This window comes from Pseudogymnoascus verrucosus (genome assembly GCF_001662655.1).
Source record: "Pseudogymnoascus verrucosus strain UAMH 10579 unplaced genomic scaffold scaffold_4, whole genome shotgun sequence".
Lineage (NCBI taxonomy): Eukaryota > Fungi > Ascomycota > Leotiomycetes > Thelebolales > Thelebolaceae > Pseudogymnoascus > Pseudogymnoascus verrucosus.
The window spans coordinates 807,351-827,435 of record NW_017263655.1 but is presented as its reverse complement, the minus strand read 5'-3'; the positions used below and the strand labels follow the sequence as shown (position 1 = coordinate 827,435).

Here is a 20,085-nt window from a genome sequence, read left to right as displayed (position 1 = left end):
AGCGCTAACGGAGCCAGACTCGCGTAGATAATTTCCGCAGATTACGTGCTAAGTTTTCGGTATTCAATTAAGTTTAACTCACAACGACGTGCTAAGCGCTTTAAGGAGTTTCATCAAGGCCTTTCAACCGAGTGTCTAAGCCAGCGAGCTGAGCAAGTTTACGTATTAGATACCGGATTGTGAGTTGGGTTTCTAAGCCAGACTCTTTGACCTGGTTTTTTGTTTAAGGCTACACTAAATCGAGATTCGGTCCCCGATATCCGATATACTACGGATATAGCAGTGGATCAGGGCTGTCTGCCACAGGATGTTTTCAGTTCCACTGTCTTTGTTAGGGTTGGTAAGCAGCAGGAAAACCATGCTTAGCAATGTATTCTAGACAGATCTTGATACTACGCTTCGTCATTTAAGGGGTCGAGTTGTATGGGTATAGTTGAAACAGTAATAAATTGCCAAGCCTTATACAGATTTTATGCTTGCAGCTTTAATCTTGGAAGTAAAGTGATGTTGGGAATTTTCCTATTCTAGACTCGCTCTCCTATTGTATAATATGACAATATATGGAACAGAACGGATAAAGGAAGTAAAGATGTAAAGAGAAAAATGGAAGGTCATGTGACCTTTGATAATAGGCGGGAGCATTATACCAGCTGCAAATGTGGCATCCTCTTTGTATAAAAAAGATGCAAGAAGTGGGCTTTACTATGAACAAAAAGGCCTCTCTGCTGTATAATAATACTCACATTTTTTATGCACGAGTTGTCCTCAGCAATTTCCATATCTTTTGTGATCCTGAGCTCTCGCTGCTTAAAGTGAAACAATGGGATTAGCTTCGATTGGGCTTTGATTTTTCTCGACTCTAAAGGGCACACACAACCCCTTTAAAGTTGAACCATGTACAATTCGCCGGTCACCCGTGAAAATAGTGACTACAAGATTGTAGTAAAGCGAAGATCATGGACGGGCTAACGCGGGTCCGTACCTAATATTTGCCAGTAAGGGCAAAGACTTGGTTTACATCGCTAGTCAATCTTTTTTAATTCATTCCTTTTTTATATTTGACTTCAGGGTTCAAGCCAAGATAACCGCTATTTATGTCAGAACTTTTGTTTTCGCTTACCAGATGGTTAATAGCGCCAGTCTCATAAATATCTTCTCCCCAAGCTTGTACATAATATAGCCTGATCAACGGAAATTCCATTTCTTAGGTATTAATGCTTGTTCTTTCTCAAGTTGATATTCTTTCCATTATCTTTTGTACTTAACAACTTGAAAGTATACTTGAAATACGTTCAATTGGTTTACAGACACATTATGGCTAGTTAATATCGTAGTTATCATTGGCAATGCCAAGGCATATATCGTACCGCCATCTTATATTATATAAAATTTCCTTCAGAGATCTCTGTGACTTTTTTTTTTTGCCGTAGGCAGCATTATGCCTAGTATTCTTTCACAAGCTCTTAGTGAAAATTAACTAGAATAAGCATAGAAATTATATAGTCTAGAAAGAGAAGGGCTGAGACCAAACACAAGTTGAGGCAATACCCTATCGTCCGGGACTGCCTTCTTGCGCAGATACACCTTTTACAAATATGCATGTTCCCATTTATTCCTTAAGCCCTTATCATAATATTACAGAATATGGTAATCGTAATATAGAAAGTAAACCAAAGGCATCGAAGAGAGCAGCAGCAAAATATTGAATTGAATTTGTAACTACTCTGAATTTAACACGACCCATTGAGCTCCCTTTACTACATTAGCCAAAAACTCCTCCCCATTCACATTTGGGAATAACCAGAAGCAATGCGGTTGGCCAATATAGTTGTCTGATTTGGTCTTGACACCTTCTCTTTTCAGCATAGCCTCTAGCACTCTGCCGTCGTCTCTCAGCGGATCTTTTCCACAAGTGCTGATGTATGTTGGAGGAAATTGTGACAAGTTTTGTGACAACGTCACAAAAGTCATTGGATCGTCATATTTGCAGCCAGCTGCCTCAAAAAACGTATTTAATGTTGAGGCGTCGGCCACAGGAACACCAGAACCATTCTTTTCATATGATGTATACTGAGATTTGTATTCTTCCGGTATAGATAATGGGTGTGCAGTTATAGGGACAGCGGTTATAACTCCCTTAACGTGAGAGTTTTTACCCTCTTGGATAAGAGCATCTGTGACAAGTAGAGCCAGACCGCCGCCAGCGGATGTACCAGCGGTGAAGATCCTGGATTTAGTACCTCCAAGCGTCTCAGCATTGGCATATACCTGTACAGCCCCTGTATTAGCATAATAGCTTGTAAGTAGGTAAGGAGGATGACATACCCATTTGAATGCAGTAAGACTGTCCTCGAGCATTACTGGCATCTTGAACTTGGGCCCCAGGCGGTAATCAACAGATACAACAATGGATGGGGTGGTCTTAGCAAGATATCGACACCATGCATCCTCGGTGTCAAGATTTCCGAGCACAAACCCCCCCCCGTGGTAGTAAACCACGATAGGGAGCTTTGTTCTAGCTGCGTCTTTGGGCTTGTAGATGCGAACAGGTATACCATCTGCGGTTTCATCTTTACTTTCAATAGTGTCATCGGGGGGAGTTTGTGAAGCGCTGAGCAACGCAGAAAGAGCTGCAAACTGTCCCTGCATCTCTTCCACAGTGCCTGTCAGAAGAGGACGGGTCCCTAGTGTTTTTTCAAGCTATGGATCGGCAAAAGTTATTGAGTGCAACAATTTATTGTAGATCTAATCTCGTACCTCGAGCCATTCTGGTGCATAACCCTCCGTCAATGAACTTGCTGTATTGGCTGGGGCACCGCTCTGCGCAAGGGCAGGTGCGTGCGGAATCATACCTAGCTTCTCGAAGTCTAAAAGCACCTCACGCACAGACTCGTTTGAGTCGACATACCCATGCCACCCTAGCTTTCGTGCTTTGGCCATGCTAGACAGATATCAGCGGCAGTATTATAGGTAGCAATTGCGTAGACGGCTTACCTGAGACTTGCGCCAGGCCAAGATACACTCATAGCAAAATCGGTAAAGCCGAAGATACGATCAACGTCATGAAGTTCTTTGACGGAGAGATCATTCTGTTGGGCAATATCCTTCCAAGCCTGGGTGACTTCAGGTTGCTTGGCCCACTCAGTCAAACTGAATCTGTAACGTATCTTGCCTGGGGGACCGTAGCCTCGGGGAGGCGGGTTATGAGGCAAGATGAGGTCTTTATATTTACCCTCATCATCTGGCCGAATATAGTCCAGACCGTACCAACTGGCAAGCAAAGGCCAGAACTTGCTCCACGTAAAAATGCCGTCGTCACTAGCATTAAATGCTTCATTAGCAGCGCCGTCTGTAAGCACAGCCCATTCTTCAAGATAGCTGTTGAGTAATGCACTGCTCTGGGTGACGCTCATGTCCCAAGCAGTGAGATCATATGGGAAATCAAGCGGCTGACCGAGATGCCTGCGGACACTTGCATATACCGCCAAAGGAAAGCAGACATTCATGGCGGCGTCAGGAACAGCCCCTAGAATAAAGGCGGGGCGAATGACGTTCCATTTTATATCATGCTTTTTGCAGTAAGCCCATAGACAGTCTTCTTGGTCGTAGTAGAAGTTGGGTTCCAGTAGAACTCTTGGATCTGACTCCTCCTGAGGAGCGAGATTCGAACCAAATTGTCCTCTATGAAACTGTTAGATAAATATCTCCAGCAAAATAGAGACATAAACTAACCCGTAATGCTTTGCTCCTGTTTGAAGCATGAAGCGGCGCGGCTTAATGGAGTTAAGAGCGAGTGACTCGAGGAAGTTTGAGAGAAGCAACGCTGCACCAGTTTAGTTATGATTCTATCACATAGCTATTGAAAATCTCTCACTGTTTACGCGACAAAGTTCTTGTGCATTTGACCAAATTGGAGCTCCAGGCTCTGGGTCCACTTGGACGTAAGAGAAGAAGAAAACATAGTCCCTATCCACGTTAGTGAGATTCACTCTTCAATATCTGATATAACTTACGCTTTGACACCGCGTTCACGCAAGACATTGGCAATCGCCTGCGGCGTATCGAGGAAATCAAGAGCGATATGTTCTACAACTCCAGGTACCGCGCCGTCCTTCATGAACGGGAGACGGCGCGAAATGCAGATTATCTTCATCCATCGTTCTGGGGACTGCAATAAAACGCGGAGCATATGCTGGCCCGATATGCCGTTTGCGCCTGTAATGACGGCTGTGAGGCCCTTGACGTTTTCAGGGAAGACAGGCAGCCCATGAAAGATTCCGCGGCTTTGGACCACCTGAGTCGACATTCTGAATGATATTTGGCTAAGTAATGGTTGTAAGGAACTGTTTTGGGATGACAATAAAACTTATTGCGATGGGAGACCATATTTATAGTAGGAATGGGATCGCATCCCCTCAGATGGCAGGTGACTCCCTCAGGCCCACTTACACGCGCCCCGTAACCTTAGACTGGAAATATACATCCCAAGACTGTATAGAAAGACTCGTTTATGCACTCGCTTCCGGCTGGTCTCGGAACCGAGTCCCAATACTCGGCTTCCTGAGTCAAGAGTCAATTCGCACATAGCTTCTAGCCCACATGCCGCTCTTCAATCAGCGTATAATACCTTCTGGTGAACGTATAGCTAAAGTAATTACTAAACTGAACCGCAAAAATGATTGTTATGGTTCGTTCTATTTCACTAGACATTATAAAACGGTCTTGTGGGGAAGTACAATATGCAGATACTGATTTGGTGTATTAGATCTCCATGTTATGGGGTTGAACGGCCCATATGACCCCGTGAATGAAGGTGGAGGCGAGATGTCCCATTTGAAATTAATCGACGGCTGCGTTGACATTCACATCTGAATTCACTTCTACTAAGGTAAAGAGGCGCATTTGATGGGTTGCGCTTAGAACAAGGAAGCGAAGTCTTGGCTCTCGGGTCCGAGATCGAACAGGCTCTCGGTTCCGTAAGCCAATGAACGGGGGATATGTATTTTCGGAAGCGACTTACTTTGGCATTTTTATGCTAATCGTGACCAAATCGCTGGTTGCCATTTTGATAGTAGACATGCCTCCGCAGTTAGCCGTGCCTAGACCAGAATCTTCCCTATATGCCCAGACGATCGACCCCTTGCAGCGACGCCGGAAGCGCGATGCTGCCGAGTAAGATAGCTACAAATACTGCCCCTCGTATTACTTTCCCTTATTTCAAACCAGCCTGCTTCACTTCAAATCATCATCCGTAACTCGTCAACGAAAACATCGGCAGCTGTAGCTACTATGGCGCCTCAGAAAACAACAAGACCAGATCGAGAGCCAGGGCATGCTCAGGGAACAACAAGGAGAGGGAGCCGCTGGGGCGCCTGTAAAGCCTGCCGGGCGAGTAAGGTCCGTTGTGTCACTCTCTGGGGCTATCAGGCTTGTGTCAAGTGCCGCGATAAAGGCGAGCGGTGTATATGGAGGGAGATTCAAACAATGTGAGATACTCGCCCAATTCGGAGAAATCGACTGATCTAACGTATTTTTTTCTTTTTGGTGCTTAGACGTCCTCAGTATGGAAGCTTTGATGACATATTTCAAAATCCGACTGACTCCAAGACTTCTCTTCAAAAAGTACAGAAAAAGGCTTCATCTGATAGTAATTCATCATTCACTATAGAAAACGACGTGCCTCCCTGGCATCCCTTATATTTTATTCATTCAGAAGTCAAAAGACTGCTTGGTCCCGTGAATGATGAATCTTGCCTTTTAGACGACGATAATTTGCATAATGATCAGAACCCATCAGAGGTCAAAGATGAGAATAACTATTCTCTTCAAGGATCTCCCGAAACATACGAAAGCAACGATTCCAGGCCGTTGGTTCTAGGTAAGAGCCTTGACATATAAGTATGGCCACTTTCTTACTAACATATCTATACTAGTTCCTACGGCCCAGCAACAGATATCATCCAACCCGGACACGAATAGTATTTACGAAATAGATTTAACGGCCGATCCCTTACATATGGCTTATCTACAGCAAGGCAGCTCCATTCATCGTGATAAATCGAAAATACAATCCTAGGAGACCAAAATATATTCTGCCTGGATTTCCCTTGCTGAATTGGATGTACTGTTTGGTTCTTAGATAGTACCTTTAGGAGCGGATTGATTATTAAAATCAAGGCTAATAACATAGACTCAGTCGATAAAAGGATTTCCCCCAGAAAACTTCTGGTCTTTGCAAGATCGTCTTACAGCAGAATTTATCCATGTTCTAGATGATAGCTCTATGGTAATCACTAGGTTAGATATTGACCTGAGTATCACTCTTCTACATATCAGCATTATGCCGCTGTAAGGCACCCCTGTTTAACTTTGTGATGAGAAATATCTGATATCTATAGAAGTTTTGATTTATGTGTCTTATTTATTTGTCATGAAGTTCGAGATCATCCTCAGGGGGCTTGTCGACGGCTTCACTCTCCTTGAATTTAGGGCATCCCTAATTTTGAATGCGACTATATCTCTAAGGGACAATGACTAGTCGGCTAACAACCCAGAGCGGATCTTGTAGAATATAGAACCTTCCTTTGAGAGCCCAGAGAAGAATATCTCTTCTGCCTGAGGTTTCTGAAAACGGGGAGAGTAAGGGCTGTGTCACGAATACCACCAGGCCCTTGTCGAAACGTCCTGCATCGATTTGAGGCGAGGGAATTATAACAAAGCGGGTTGCACTTGGCGATCTGGACTTAATGCAGAATGGAATCCTCGCCGTAATAGAGACAGGAATATCCGATGAAGCCAAGTCGACTAGCCAAGTTATTCTAAGTTGATATCCAAAGGTAAACCTCGTTCGTTGGTTCGATCTGTCTTCTCGGGGCTATTGTTAGAATTAGCATTCTTTCTCGAGCTCCATCGTGTGCATATCTGGTACGTGGTGCTTTGCCGTCATCCACCAGGATATAGCTGGACTGAAGCGCGTACCAACTTGAACCTAGGGTATATATGTAATCTAATCGGGGAGGGCACAGAATATGTTGTCGAGTCACTGAAAAAAACTCTCTCTCTCGCTTGATGTAGGCGAACAGCATATTCCGCTGTAACAATGTAAATTAACAATGTAAACTTACTTGCTTATCTACTCCAAAACTTGATGTTTGGCGAGCTCAGAAGCAAGTGTTGTGACGGAGTGTTGGGGTATCTTGCTACTCTATATTTCCGTAATTTGTCAATATATAGATCAGACCAGTGAATATTATCAGATCAATCCGTAGAGTTTAATTATCCCTTAATGTCGTTACTTGAGATCAGATAGCTAAGGCGACTGAAGCCAATGTTGTTGACCTCAGCAACTAGATCATGGTACATCCCTCTGTCCGTGATGTTAAAAGACGACAAATGATTATCGCAGTATAACTCTCTTTGATTATGCTCCTGGTTGTATTGGACTCGGGTCGGAACATGATCATACGTGTTTATAGTAGTGTTGGTAGGAGCTTGTGAATATACGTTAAGAGTAGGGCAAGAAGGATCTATCGATTTGTCTGGTTCGTCAAACATCGACCCGTACAGACTATTTCGAGTTGTAGAGGTGTGTTTAGAGCTGCTGGGGAGTTGCTCTACTGTTTGAAACAACGTGTCTCGGAGGTTATTGAAAGCATCGGGACCTATTAACCCATTTTTCCGGCTTTCATTTATGGCTCTCGAAACCAGCTGGACTGTAGCTATAATGTTGTCAGGCCAGGGGTCTATGGCAATAAATGATGCTGTCCCTGGAAGATTCATTGATATGGAGCCGGCTTTTGTCCTTGCAATCTTTTCGCAACCTTGCCGGACTGGTGCCTTAGCATGAAGACCAAATTTCAAGACGTTGATGGCACCTTGCTCAGAATATGATCTTGCTGCCTTGAGGTTTGGAAGTAGATCTGTTCGCTTGTTTCTTTCGATTGCTTCTGAGAGTTTGAGTACACTGAGATGATAGCGAAGCATGGTATTATCTAACAATAGATTAGTACGAAACGAGATATATCAGACAATCTTGAGCCAAAGTAATGGCCAGCACAATGTATTTGCAAAGAGGGGGAGGTAAATACTAACACCAGCCATATTTTAGGCGCCAAGGAAGAAATTGAAGGCGTTGTTCGCAAGTATCCATAAGCGGACGAAATGTGATTTTGAACTTTTGTATCGTATCAAGAACCTCCGAATAATTTGTTGCAACAATCTTTTCGTCGTATCCTTCTCTCAATGCTTCTTTGAAGATTGCAACTAATTTCCAGAAGTAATAAGTCCAGGTAGCCGTTGCAAGAACGATCCTCGAAACATTTTCATTAGAGACATCAAATCCATCTCGTCGCCACGTCTCTGTGGCATCGTGGAAAATACATGCCTGGGGTTTGAAAAGACCAAATATGGGCTCTGATTCAAACCCAAGGAGTCCGGCAGAAAGACTAAATCTGCAGGTTTCTATTAGGGGTGGGTCATTGTCGAATATCATACCCGCCGCATATGCTGCACTCTCCATACTAGTGAATTCTGCCTCGTAGCCATCTTTGGCCATTGAATTCCACAGGCCGTCCTTGATGCTTCGGAGGATCTTTGAAGTATAGAATTGAGAGGCACTTAGTTGTACGCGCAATTGGTGTAACATTTCGAGTCCGAGCCGCATGCAGGTTTGACCAGTTAAGCCGTCCGTCTCCTCGCCCTTATCAAGTCCAGACGGCGTAGGGGTCAGGCCGAAAATGAATAGTGTTAAAGCAGAACGGTAAGAGTTTTTGTTGATTACTTTTAGCATATCTTTCCGTGCAGTACGCCAGAAATGCCGGACTAAAGAGTCATGGCAGGAATATTGGGGGTAGTGCAGGCCGGAGATATCCCCTAAGTATAGCCAACGGGCTGAAAAGGAATGGATGGCCTTCGCGAAAGAGAGATCTAGCTGGTCTGTCTTCTCTCCATTAACCTCAGAGGTCTCGATAGAGTTGTCCGTAGCCAACCCATTTATCAAGGGTGACAAATAATCGAGTGATGCTTATTACGTTCAGGTACGTGTCACCCTTGACCACACCATCGGAGGATTTGCTATATTCGTCACAGCGAAAGGCGCTCATGTCGTACCCATCCAAACACGGGCAGGCCCCAATCCAGGTACCGAGCATGGCTTCAAAATTCTGGTGATATAGTTCCCAAAGAGTGTCGTGGATTGATCTCGCATTCAGGTGCAGGCCATGATCGACTCTCATTCTCCTCTCTTCGGTATAGCGCCTCGGGGCCATTGCTTGCTCTGTTTGCGTTACAGGGGACATGCCTAGGTCTAGGAGGTGTCTGTTTCTCGCACGGTGGCTTTTATGCTTCTGCACCCACTGCGGTTTTATACTTGTCAGCCTCTATTCAGACAACGGAGGGAGTAAGGATACTGACGTTAAAGGTACAGAGTGTATGCTGCTTTGTGCATCTCGAGCATGATTCTCGGAGGGCGTGGATGCCCTCTACAGTAACAACCTCCAAAGCGTCACACTTCACCCGGGAGTTTCGGCAGCTATCGCAACTGGAGAACTGCTTTCTTCTAAGGGTCGTGATGCCGGCCATCTTGCAAAAAACGCGTCCGCCAAATGCCACAACCGTCGAGAGGTCGCAGTTTATGAAGAGTATGATGTTAGGGAGTGAGAACCTCCACTCTTAAACGCACAAATTGCACGCTCAGCCGCCCTTCGTCGTCGTCCTCCCCGCATCCCTAGATTACCGACTCTTCCCCCCGCATTAGAGTTTTGTGATTCTGGCCCTGAAATTCAGGCAGAATCAGGCACGTATCCTGAAACCTATGATGTATTATAGTTGTTTCGTACGTAGAATAGCCTTCGGGGCCACGGCATAAGTAAAGGCCGTAGCCCCATAGAGTTCTACAAGTGTGGTTCGCGCTCGGAAATCACAGTTTCTTAGCTCGCAATTCACGTGCCCGTCTTATTAATCCCACACCACATGTAATTATACAGATTTACATATATATAGCTAACGTATTACACAAGCGAGTCGCTCACCCAAGCAAGTCGCTCATGAAAACACTAATCGTGGGTGCAGTATCTAAACAGTCCAAGTAACCAGAGTAGTCTCACCACCCATGCTGTGCCATGTGGCCATTATAAAAATACTGGTGCTCTAAATAAGTACCACACCTTCGTACCCTCAGCACTAAGTTAGTGTGTGTCGATCCTGTCCACTCCATACGTCCGTGCATGGTAGGGTCCCACCAACACGAGAAGAATTGGGAATTGGGAACTGACAATACAGGTTTCGTTAGGCTCCGAGATGGTCATCGCCGTACGGCTGGCTGGTATTGTCGTAGGGCTCAGGCACGCGCCTGGGACATTGACTAACAACTGAAGAGTTCTCAGCTACCCCTATCGCCCGTTTCCCTTGAATGATTAAACAAGTGTGCTGTTCTTTGCTGTAACATGCCGTCCAGAGAACATAGCGGTCTACAAGAACAAGCACAACACAGCGCTCAGTCCCGACGCCTTGCTGGGTAGCATCAAGTTCATTCAGCTCGGGAGTCCCCGTGAGTGCTGTTTCGTCGGGAAATGGGCACGTGTAAGGCACGTGCCTTGGTCTAGACTCTTACTTGAAGGTCTTTCTGGCCTAAGCGAAGACCGCTTTGGCTACCACAGCGCGAGCGATAGCTCTTAAAATCCAACTAAACTCAACTAAACACAACCGTGCCCTGCTCAAAGGCTGAAAAGGGTCCCCCAGAACCCGCTGTCTCAGCCTCTTTTTTCACTAGACATGCTACGAATCTCTTGGAATAGTTAGCCCTGGACGAGTCGTGGAGCTTGCCGTTCAATAAAGAAGCCTTTCAGCTGGATTAGCCAAGCCAATGAAGCACCAAGCCAATGAAGCACTTCGGAAAACAAACCCATCTCGATTCGACCCTACCTTGCGAGTGAAATGCCGGGATAACACGGCAGACACTTCAACTATCGATTTCAAGGCGTCGAGACTCGCAAACGAAGTAGCTGAAATGGTACCGTTATTGACAGCTCACTCATGAGACTGCCTATGCGGTAAGTGCATTGGGCATTGTTTTGATTACCTGTTGTCAGTAAGCGTCGGTGTCATGTCATCTTTGGAAACTTAAAACGAAGAGGATTCTCTTCCAATACTCCTCTCTTCTATCCTCACCCAATTCTGTATTTCTTCCTCTCACCGCGCAAACTACAGCGTCGGCTCCCATCATGTTTCTCTCTTCGACTCTTCTCGTTGCCGCGCTTTCCACGCTCCTCGGTGAAAGCTCTGCCTCGGCCGTTTCTCTTTCGAAGCGATGGGACACAACCCTATGTACGTCCGACACATCAGGCGTGCCAATCCCCGATGCGGATAATTTCCAACTCCCGCTGGAGAATCTCCGACAGGATATGTGCTGGGACCTATGCGTGGGAGATCAAGCGACCTGCACCACCAAGACCAAGATCTGCTACGACTTCCACGGCCCCAATCTGATCTTCACCTACAACGCCGTCAGTGGATACACATACACCGAGGCCGACATCTGGCTGGGTCTGTCAGCGCCCGCGAGCACGACGCCAACACCACAGTACTCAACTAGCAATGGCTTCTGCACCATTTCGGCCGATCAGACTACGGTCTCCTGCAATATCCCATACGACACGATTGTTCCTGGCGGCGCCCTGCTCGACGTGCTGGCGGAAATGTGCCCGAACGGCGACCGCGAAGGCTATGTCTTCTACCTCTACACCAATGCCCAACTGACCGGCGCCTCGGGCGCAGTCTCAGCCACAGGACGTCTCTCCTGCACCGACTACCCAGCCTGCACGTCCTACTACCCCAACACATACTGGGTGCTCACCTACCGCTGCACCAAGTGCCCATACACGCCCCCGCCCCCTCCCCCGCCGCCAACTGTCAGGTACTGTTCCGTCGGCACGGCCTTCGGATACAGCACCTCCCCGCTCTCTCCAGCCCTTAACTCCCTTGTCCCCAAGCCCAATACCTGCAACCGCTGGGGTTGGTACGTCACACCCACAGCCGCGCAGCTCAGTGCCGGAATCGGCGGCCCGCTCTACGTTGGTGCCGGCGGCAACGTCATCAGCAAGGCAACGAATGTAGGCACCTGGTCGGCGAAGTCGCAAGGTACAGCCGTCTCTGTCACGTATGCGCTCACCGGGCCGTATTATCCTGACCAGGTCCATGTCGATATCGGTTGCATGCCATTCAAGAAGTGTGCGCCGGGACAGTATGCGTACAGCAACGAGAAGTTGGCCGGCACGGGGATGTCGACATTTACCACGCCGGCGGGTGCGCTGAAGGTGCCGACTTGCTCCACTGGGATATATCTTATTGTGCATGCGGCTGTCGATACAATCGAGACAGTCCCGACTACGAGCCAGTTGTCAACTTGCCATGCGCCGCTAGCTAGTTAGATTGATGATGACATGGGATGAGAGTGGGAAGTCCTGCTCTCCGCGAAGTCCAGGAGTCGTAAACTATTCCAGTGGGATGGAAAAAAAGCGAAAGGTTATTATTTCGTCCTTACCGTCTCGCTGCTCGTGCGCGCAGGGTTCGCTGACTACTAGGTCAGATTCCCATGCTCATGGTGACTATTCTGTTCCGTTTTGTCTGTTAATAGCATGTATATTGCCCAAAGAAGACTAAGTTATAATTAAGAAGTTATACACCTTACTTTCTACCTCATAGCGAAAAAATAATAATGAAAGGGATAAGTATTTTTATCTAATTTCATTAATCACTATGTAGCTTACTTTACCTATGGTTAAGAGGCCGTCTTATAATATGTATCCTTACTTAAACAATCTCCATTCCGATAAATAGGAGGGCCGTGGGATATAAGCCCCTTGCCACCTCAAGGGCGATCGTGGGGCAAGGCGAGGGTGGGCAGGGCGAGCTGGGTGAGACGATACAACGTTTCTGTGTCGATATGGTGTCCTTCTCGTTGTCAGTCTTGGTTCAATTTAAAACCAGCCACAGTCCTCCACAGTAACCCAAAAAAAAATCAGCCGCCCTTCTGCCATGACGATCAGGGACCCAATAGAGGCTCAGTCTCGCCATCCCCGCCTTTACCCCCCTCCCCAACCCTCCCCCACCTCCTCCAGACCACAAACAAAAGCAGGCCAAACTGAACAGCAGCAAACACCCCATTAACCACAACCGGATATCCATAGCTGAAATACCAGTGCCAGAACCCGTCACTCCCAAAAAGCGGATCCCACGCCTCGGCATAGACGACTCGCCACACCCACGACGTCGCCACGAGCGCAAACACCACCGTCTGCACCGCGAGTCCCCAGAGGCTGAGCGCGGACTGTTTAGCATGGTAGTGCTGTGTCTGGGCCGCCTGGAAGAAGAACGAAAGAGCCCCAATAAGTGTGACGATCGGGTTGATGAGGATGGCGTGAAAGAAGGCAAACATCTGTTGGTAGTCCTGTCGCGGCCAGGAGGTGCTGTTGGGGGTTCCGCCCACTAGGTCGATTGCCTCGGGAATAAGGGAGATGGGGAGGAATAGGGCGTACATATTGATGTATGGGCGGCTGTTGTGACGAGGGGGGGAGAGGTGGAGGCATAGGGAAAAGCTAGGTGGGCCGAGCTAGGGGTGGGTGTGCGGGAGGTGGGTGCTGGGGGGAAAGACTTACAGGACTAGGAATAGAAGCCAGGTCACGAGGGTTTGGACAAGATTGAGCCAGTCGCCGGTGCTCAGGGGGTCGTGGGTGAAGGATCCCCCGGCTGATTCAGGGACATTTATTGTCACGTATGTCACGAGCGTTAATTGCTCAGTTGCGACGAGGAGGTTGGCTAGGACGTAGCTGATGGAGATGCCTTTGCTGTCTTTTTTGGACCAAAGCTGGTAAAGCTGGGGAAGAAATGAAAGGGCTGTTAGGACGATTAGGATGCTTGGGAAGTCAGTGGTATCTAGATGGGGATTTGCGGGAGGAGAGTAGCGCACGTTCGGTGGGAATCAGGAGTCTCTGTATATGCCATTCTAAAGGTGTTCGGCCTGACAATATCTCCTCTTTTACTGTAATAGTCCCCGTAGGTTAGGTATGATATTGAGATGTCGACATTGGATCCAACAACAGCAAGGCGGGTGGGGTGGCTTACTAACCATCCCCAGGATGCTGCTGGCTGGCCAAAGAAGAGAAATAATCGCCGATCCCAAGGGGACACCCACCCCCAGTCGGATGCCATGTCTCGGGCGGCAAATAATAATGAGTTATTTGGCTACCATCACAACGGCATATGCCCTTGCTCAGGCTGTTAGCTAGTAACAAGTCCCTCGGTCTCGGCTCCTGCGTTAAGATCAGATAAGTGCTCTGTGGACCACGTTAGGTGTAAGATCTGGAGAACTAGAGAAGAAGGCGTGCATCGGTGTTGATATATGATATAGTCCTATTATTCCACACATCTCCTCCCAATCGAAGTCCCAGCCTTCACATAATCATACCCAGAAACCAATTACCACCATGAGTTCTAACCAAACACCACCGCCATAACAGCCTTCCCGCCTTCACCCTCTCTCTCTACAAACTCGCCCCAAACCCAATATACATCACAACAAAAACAACTACACACCACACCTCCCTCCCAGCCCCAATCACCGCCCCAACCGGCGCCACAACCTTCCACCCCGCCACCACACCCTGTGAGAAATTCGAATTCACCTCCCTAAACGCCACCGTACTCAGATTCCCACACTGCGCATTGAGCGCCTGATCGAACTTCAGATTCTTCGCGGTGAACTCCACTGAGGCGCGATCGAGGATGACGCGTGTGGGATCGGTGCCTTGGGGCGAGGCTTGGAGGAAGGCGGCTCGGAGTGAGGAATTGCTGTTGATGGCGGTGTAGTTTGCGATGCGGGAGTAGTCCGCGCACGTTATGGTTTGGATGGGGGCTTGTTGTTGTTGGCGAATTTCGAGGTTGGCGTTTGGTGAGGGGGAGGGGAGGGCGAAGGTGAGGGGGGCGAGGAAGAGAAGGGCTGTGATGAAGAGTGGGAAGTGCATTTTGAGGTTCTTGGAACTGGGGCTTCGAGTGTTGAGTGATGGTTTTTAGACGTGGTGAGAAGTGGCCGAAAATAGTCGAGTAGGTAGGTAAAAAAAGAAGTCGCAGACTCTAGACTCGAAGAAAGAAGATGGCCAGCCACAAAGAAAAGAATTGACACAATCGAAAACCAGAGAGCGAACAAGACAGAAGAAATATGAAAGGTAGAAAACGGGGTACTTGGACCTTCATATCCATCCTCTCTAAACTTCACCTTCCCGATTCATCTCCACAAGTCCGAGGCCCATAACGACTAAGCGTAGCTGTAACGTGATGGCTTGCCTGAAGTCGAAAATTTGTATCAGACAGACGGAACTTTTGGTGGTGGGAGTTCACAAGTTAGGGGGCGGGCCGGTTTATGCGACGCTCCTGAAACCCGCCTTTGTCTTGGAGTCTGGCTCGGCAAAGGCTGGGGCCGGGGCCACAGTACCACTTTGGATGTTTTGTATCCTTGACAATTGAGAAATCAATCCATAAAATCACGACCTATGAATTTATGGGTGAGATATAAGAAAATAATTTGGTTGTTGGCGTTGTGTCTTTATAGTTACAGTTTCATGTGACTAATCCAGAGAATTTCTTGAGGTAGGTGGATTAGTATATAAATGGTTTATGTACGCTTGGCGACGTCCTCGAGGAGCGCATTGGCGGCGAGCTTGCCGAGGTTGTTCGATGCCAACGGCGAGTCTCCCGTAATAACATATCGGTCCCTATGCGTCTCGCCGGTGATGCTATTGTTTCGGAGCTTGATGCCGAGCTTTCGAAGTCTCTCGCCAACATACCATGGCATTTTGCTAGGGATATAGCCTATGTCGACGTTTGCGTTGGTGTCTAACGAATCGGGGAAGACGACAATTTCGTAGCCGTCGTAGATGAACTTGCTGCCTTTGGGCTTGCCAACATCGGCGGCAAGCATGCCCGCCGGGCCATGGCAGAGTGTAATTAAGAAGCGCTGATTCTCGTCTCCCCATCGCAGGATCTTACCAACAGTCTCCGAAAATGGGACATCGTTCATCGCGCCGTGGCCACCAGGGATGAAGGTTCCAATGTACGGCGTATCCTTTGTGAACCCCTTACCCCACACATCATGTAGGTTGAGCGGGCTGCGAATCTTCTCCTTATACTTCTCATAGATGCCCTTGACAGCCTCGTCCTCCTGCGGAAACGCCCACATCTCGAGCTTCACCGGGTTTCCTGAGATGGTGGCTATGTCAATCTCGAAGCCGGCGGCGTCGAGGTGGAGCAACGGCAAAAGCATTTCAACTGGGTGGTTGCCCGTCGAAAAAAACTTGCCATCCGCCATCTTCAGGTATCGCTCCTGCGTGGCGATGAGGAGAATCTTCCACTTGCCGCCAGTATATGCATTTGGATAGTTGGCGGAATCAAAATCCGTCTTCGTAGAAGTATACAGTGTGAGGGAGTATGGAGACGGAAACCAGGCGTCAGCCTCGGCCTGGTCTGCTACTGGGGCGCGATCTGATGAGTTTGACATAATTGCGTCGAGTCGTCGTTCTGAATGAGATTGGTCGAGTACAGGCTGCCTTTTCTCTAGGCGACGCTCCCCGTTATATATTTGGCCTTTTGACTAATGGGCGAACCCTAGATGATGAGGCACGTTTGAAGCTTTAACGAGTCGACGTCATCCGTGACGTAATTGAATATTAAATCTAAATTGATAGTGGTTGAGTTCGAATAGAGGTGGACTGATACACGATGCATTGCACATCAGTACGCCGTTTGCAGTCTTTGGTAATAACATATAACATAACCGCCAGCCCCGCCTCCGCCCCCAGCTCTGTCTCCAACTCAATCTCCAACTATATCTCCAGCTCCGTCTACTCTGTCTCTAGCTTCCGTCTCTAGCGCTGTTCCAACTCCGTCACTAGTTGGGTCCCTAGTTCTGCCACTAGCGCCTGGTCCAACTCGGTCTCCTGCTCGTCTTCTGCTCCTCTCCTGCTCCTGCTCCTGCTCCTGCTGCCAATCTATTAAAAAGTTAAAATCGTTGTATTGGTAGTTGAGCGGGTGAGAACTAGAGAACACTTACTGTATTTGTGTTTTTTATGTATTTTTTCCTGTTATATAAAAAAGCAAGTACAGAGAATTATCCATTATCCTTTCTGGCAGATTATTCCTATCTCTATTTATTATTTCTATATATGAATGTATTTTTAGTTATCTCCTCAATCACGGGCCTAATGGTAGAAGAGGTACTGGAATTTACGAAGTCAATGGTTTGATTCGTCGTCCTCTTCCTCACTTCTCCAACTCCATCCCACCTGCGGCGATGCAAAAACTTCAATCACCGACCCATCCACCATATACTGCCCTGTCCACTGCTTGACATTGTCATAATTACAATTATTATAAATCTTTTGCGCCGCCACCACCGCCTCCTTACACTTCACCACAAACAGTTCCTGCCGCGTAGAGGATCCTGGCGAAGCCACTTCCATAGACTAGGAAGATGCCCATGTGCTCAGTCATTATTTTTGTATATGGGGGAAAGGCCACATAGAGTAGCTAGCAAATAAATAATATTCCAGAACGGCCGTGTCAAGAGAACGTACTTCGGCGTAGGAAGTATTTAACGAGAGTCATAGTATATACGTTGTAGATAAGAATATTAAATATAGTGGACTGTAGTGTCGATTCGCGACCGAAGATAGATGCCGGGTCGAAAGTCTAAACATGCCGAACCACTCCGTCAAATACTACGAAGACTATATTAGCCTCGCAGACAACCAGGCTCTAGGGATATTATCGAATAGGAAATAAATAATAACACATCAGCTAAGGGCCGTATTCCGACTGCGGTTAGTATCTATTTTCCATTCTCTATAGCACGCGTGGAGAAGTCTATGATGCGACATGCCGAGTTCATATCCCAGTACAATATACTCGCTGGTGCGGGGTAAGGTGGGCCCAACTGCAACTGCCAACCCATTCTCCTCTGTACTATCACCGAAGTAGAATATACTTTTTATTTCCCCACTTCCCCACACTACTTCTATCGTAGTATCCTCATCGATCTCGGTTGTGACAGTCCTCGGTTGTGACGCTTTTCGGTTGGGACACTATGGTGCCTCACTATTGGCTTCCTTCACTGGAGAATTGATTGAGAGAAACAATGTCTCGCCTGTTCCACAGACGCGGATTGAGGTAGCTGTCAGGCCTCGTCCAAAGCATAAGACCTCTCATCATCCCTCTTATGCCACGTCTATCATAGCGTCGTGTCACCACCAAGGAAGCGACCTGTGACATTCTATTCTTCTCTTGAGAACCTCTTTTACCTTCTATGACTTGTAGTTGCCGTCGTTTACATAACTCTTCCTGGGCCTAATCATCGTCATGACAACCGCCGATACTACGAATGGTAAGATGGATATAGACCAACTGGAGATGGCCCGCAACGAAAGCGCTATGCCAAACTCTAAGTCTGACGAGGGTCTGACGCCCTACTTTGACCCTGTACTTGACAAGAAAACATTGTTTAGGCTGGATATTCTGCTGGTTCCTCTTGTGGCTTCGATGTATTTATTGGCGTTTCTAGATCGGGCAAATATTGGAAACGCTCGTGTTGCTGGCCTCCAGAAGGACCTTGGAATCTCCGATACCCAATATCAAATTGGTAAGCCCCCTTCTTTCCTCAATAAAGATATATGGAAGGCTTCAGGGACTAACACCCTTGTCAGCAATCACCGTTACCTACGTGCCATATATTGCGGCTGAGTTACCGTCGAATCTCATCCTCAAGAAGATCGGACCCCGGATAATGCTTCCAGGGATGGTGCTGGCATGGGGCATTGTGACAACCCTTCAGTCCCAGATAAAGACATACTCAGGCCTTCTTGCATGTCGCTTCTTTCTTGGTCTCTGCGAAGGTGGCCTATTCCCGGGCATTGTCCTGTATCTATCTGGCTTCTACCGGCCTCATGAACTGCAAGTCAGGATTGCCCTTTTTTTCTCCGCCGCCGCTCTCTCTGGCGCCTTCTCTGGTCTCCTTGCCGCCGGCATTCAGCAAATGAATGGAATTGGCAACATGCACGGATGGCAGTGGATTTTTCTCCTGGAAGGGCTCTTTACCGTCTGTTTCGCATCCCTATGTTTCTGGGCCATGCCAAATAATCCACAAGGTGTGAAGACTTTTACGAAGGCACACGCCGACCACTGCGACTACCGACTTACTCTCGATGCGAACTCTGTCGAGGGGGCCAAATTATCGTGGAAATCTTTACTCTCTACTTTCAAAGACCTCCATGTGTGGATAAACGTGATCGCCCTCTTCTGCAATGGTTGCAGTCTCTTTGGCCTGGCATACTTCACGCCTACCATCGTTCAGACACTCAATTTCAACGCAACCCATACGCAGCTTCTCACCGTACCTCCTTTCGTCTTAGCTTTCATCGTCACGATGATCTCGGCTTATACGGCAGATCACTACAAGCAGCGAGGCCTAACTGCGATAGCCACCACACTAGTCGCTATTGTCGGCTTTTCGCTCTTCCTAACCGCCAAAGGTTTTGGACAGAAGTATACGGCACTGTGCTTCTTGATTATTGGCGTATATTCCTCTGCACCATCTATGATATCCTGGATCCCCAACAACTCAGCCTCCCATACGCGACGCGCCACGGCAGTCGCTCTTGGCTTCATCATGACCAACGCGGGCGGCATTCTCAGCACATGGATATATCCTAAGAAAGACGCTCCACAATACGCGTTTGCAGCAAAGCTCAACCTGTCTTTCTGCGTAGTGACGGTAGCATTGCTAGCAGCGAACCTGGTTTGGCTTAAATCTCTGAACCGGAAGAAGGTGAGCCACAGGGAGCACTTACTGAGGGATGTTGCACACCTGTCATTGGAAGAACAAAGGGAGGCGTTGGGCGATCATCATCCTGATTACAAGTATACTTTATAAGCGGAATGGTAGATGGCAGAGTAAATATACAGTTACATACCGAGCATTTGCCAGATTCTGCACCTTACACCATGGAGTGTTATACGAAGAAACTGTGATAATTATAATAGAAC

The 20,085-nt window shown here is 47.6% G+C and overlaps 8 protein-coding genes across 8 annotated transcripts; 2 read left to right on the top strand and 6 right to left on the bottom strand.

The window, feature by feature from the left end:
• Positions 1-1,719: 1,719 nt before the first annotated feature.
• VE01_01662 (uncharacterized protein) lies at positions 1,720-4,425 on the bottom strand (the record flags this gene model as incomplete). Its single annotated transcript, XM_018271180.2, has 7 exons — positions 4,014-4,425; positions 3,875-3,966; positions 3,733-3,823; positions 2,995-3,681; positions 2,758-2,941; positions 2,326-2,700; positions 1,720-2,268 (listed from the first exon to the last, which is right to left on the bottom strand). Exons 1-7 carry the CDS (start codon positions 4,304-4,306, stop codon positions 1,720-1,722), a joined length of 2,271 nt encoding a protein of 756 aa, XP_018134081.1. The 5' UTR covers positions 4,307-4,425.
• A 2,850-nt stretch (positions 4,426-7,275) lies between these two features.
• Positions 7,276-8,644, bottom strand: VE01_01661 (uncharacterized protein; the record flags this gene model as incomplete). The annotated part of the gene is made up of 2 exons (XM_018271179.1): positions 7,276-7,991; positions 8,092-8,644. 2 exons carry the CDS (start codon positions 8,642-8,644, stop codon positions 7,276-7,278), a joined length of 1,269 nt encoding a protein of 422 aa, XP_018134084.1.
• Positions 8,645-8,954: 310 nt separating this feature from the next.
• VE01_01660 (uncharacterized protein) lies at positions 8,955-9,579 on the bottom strand (the record flags this gene model as incomplete). The annotated part of the gene is made up of 2 exons (XM_018271178.1): positions 8,955-9,353; positions 9,412-9,579. The coding sequence occupies 2 exons, from the start codon at positions 9,577-9,579 to the stop codon at positions 8,955-8,957; spliced, it is 567 nt and encodes a 188-aa protein (XP_018134083.1).
• Positions 9,580-10,345: 766 nt separating this feature from the next.
• On the top strand, positions 10,346-13,018 carry VE01_01659 (uncharacterized protein). The gene has a single exon (XM_018271177.2). It carries the CDS (start codon positions 11,220-11,222, stop codon positions 12,423-12,425), a length of 1,206 nt encoding a protein of 401 aa, XP_018133965.1. The 5' UTR covers positions 10,346-11,219; the 3' UTR covers positions 12,426-13,018.
• A 21-nt stretch (positions 13,019-13,039) lies between these two features.
• On the bottom strand, positions 13,040-13,998 carry VE01_01658 (uncharacterized protein; the record flags this gene model as incomplete). The annotated part of the gene is made up of 3 exons (XM_018271176.1): positions 13,040-13,592; positions 13,653-13,910; positions 13,964-13,998. 3 exons carry the CDS (start codon positions 13,996-13,998, stop codon positions 13,040-13,042), a joined length of 846 nt encoding a protein of 281 aa, XP_018133966.1.
• Positions 13,999-14,406: 408 nt separating this feature from the next.
• Positions 14,407-15,305, bottom strand: VE01_01657 (uncharacterized protein). Its single transcript, XM_018271175.2, has one exon. It carries the CDS (start codon positions 15,015-15,017, stop codon positions 14,538-14,540), a length of 480 nt encoding a protein of 159 aa, XP_018133961.1. The 5' UTR covers positions 15,018-15,305; the 3' UTR covers positions 14,407-14,537.
• Positions 15,306-15,554: 249 nt separating this feature from the next.
• On the bottom strand, positions 15,555-16,546 carry VE01_01656 (uncharacterized protein; the record flags this gene model as incomplete). Its single annotated transcript, XM_018271174.2, has 1 exon — positions 15,555-16,546. The coding sequence occupies one exon, from the start codon at positions 16,544-16,546 to the stop codon at positions 15,665-15,667; it is 882 nt and encodes a 293-aa protein (XP_018133962.1). The 3' UTR covers positions 15,555-15,664.
• A 1,552-nt stretch (positions 16,547-18,098) lies between these two features.
• VE01_01655 (uncharacterized protein) lies at positions 18,099-19,991 on the top strand. The gene is made up of 2 exons (XM_018271173.2): positions 18,099-18,682; positions 18,747-19,991. The coding sequence occupies exons 1-2, from the start codon at positions 18,403-18,405 to the stop codon at positions 19,970-19,972; spliced, it is 1,506 nt and encodes a 501-aa protein (XP_018133963.1). The 5' UTR covers positions 18,099-18,402; the 3' UTR covers positions 19,973-19,991.
• Positions 19,992-20,085: the final 94 nt, after the last annotated feature.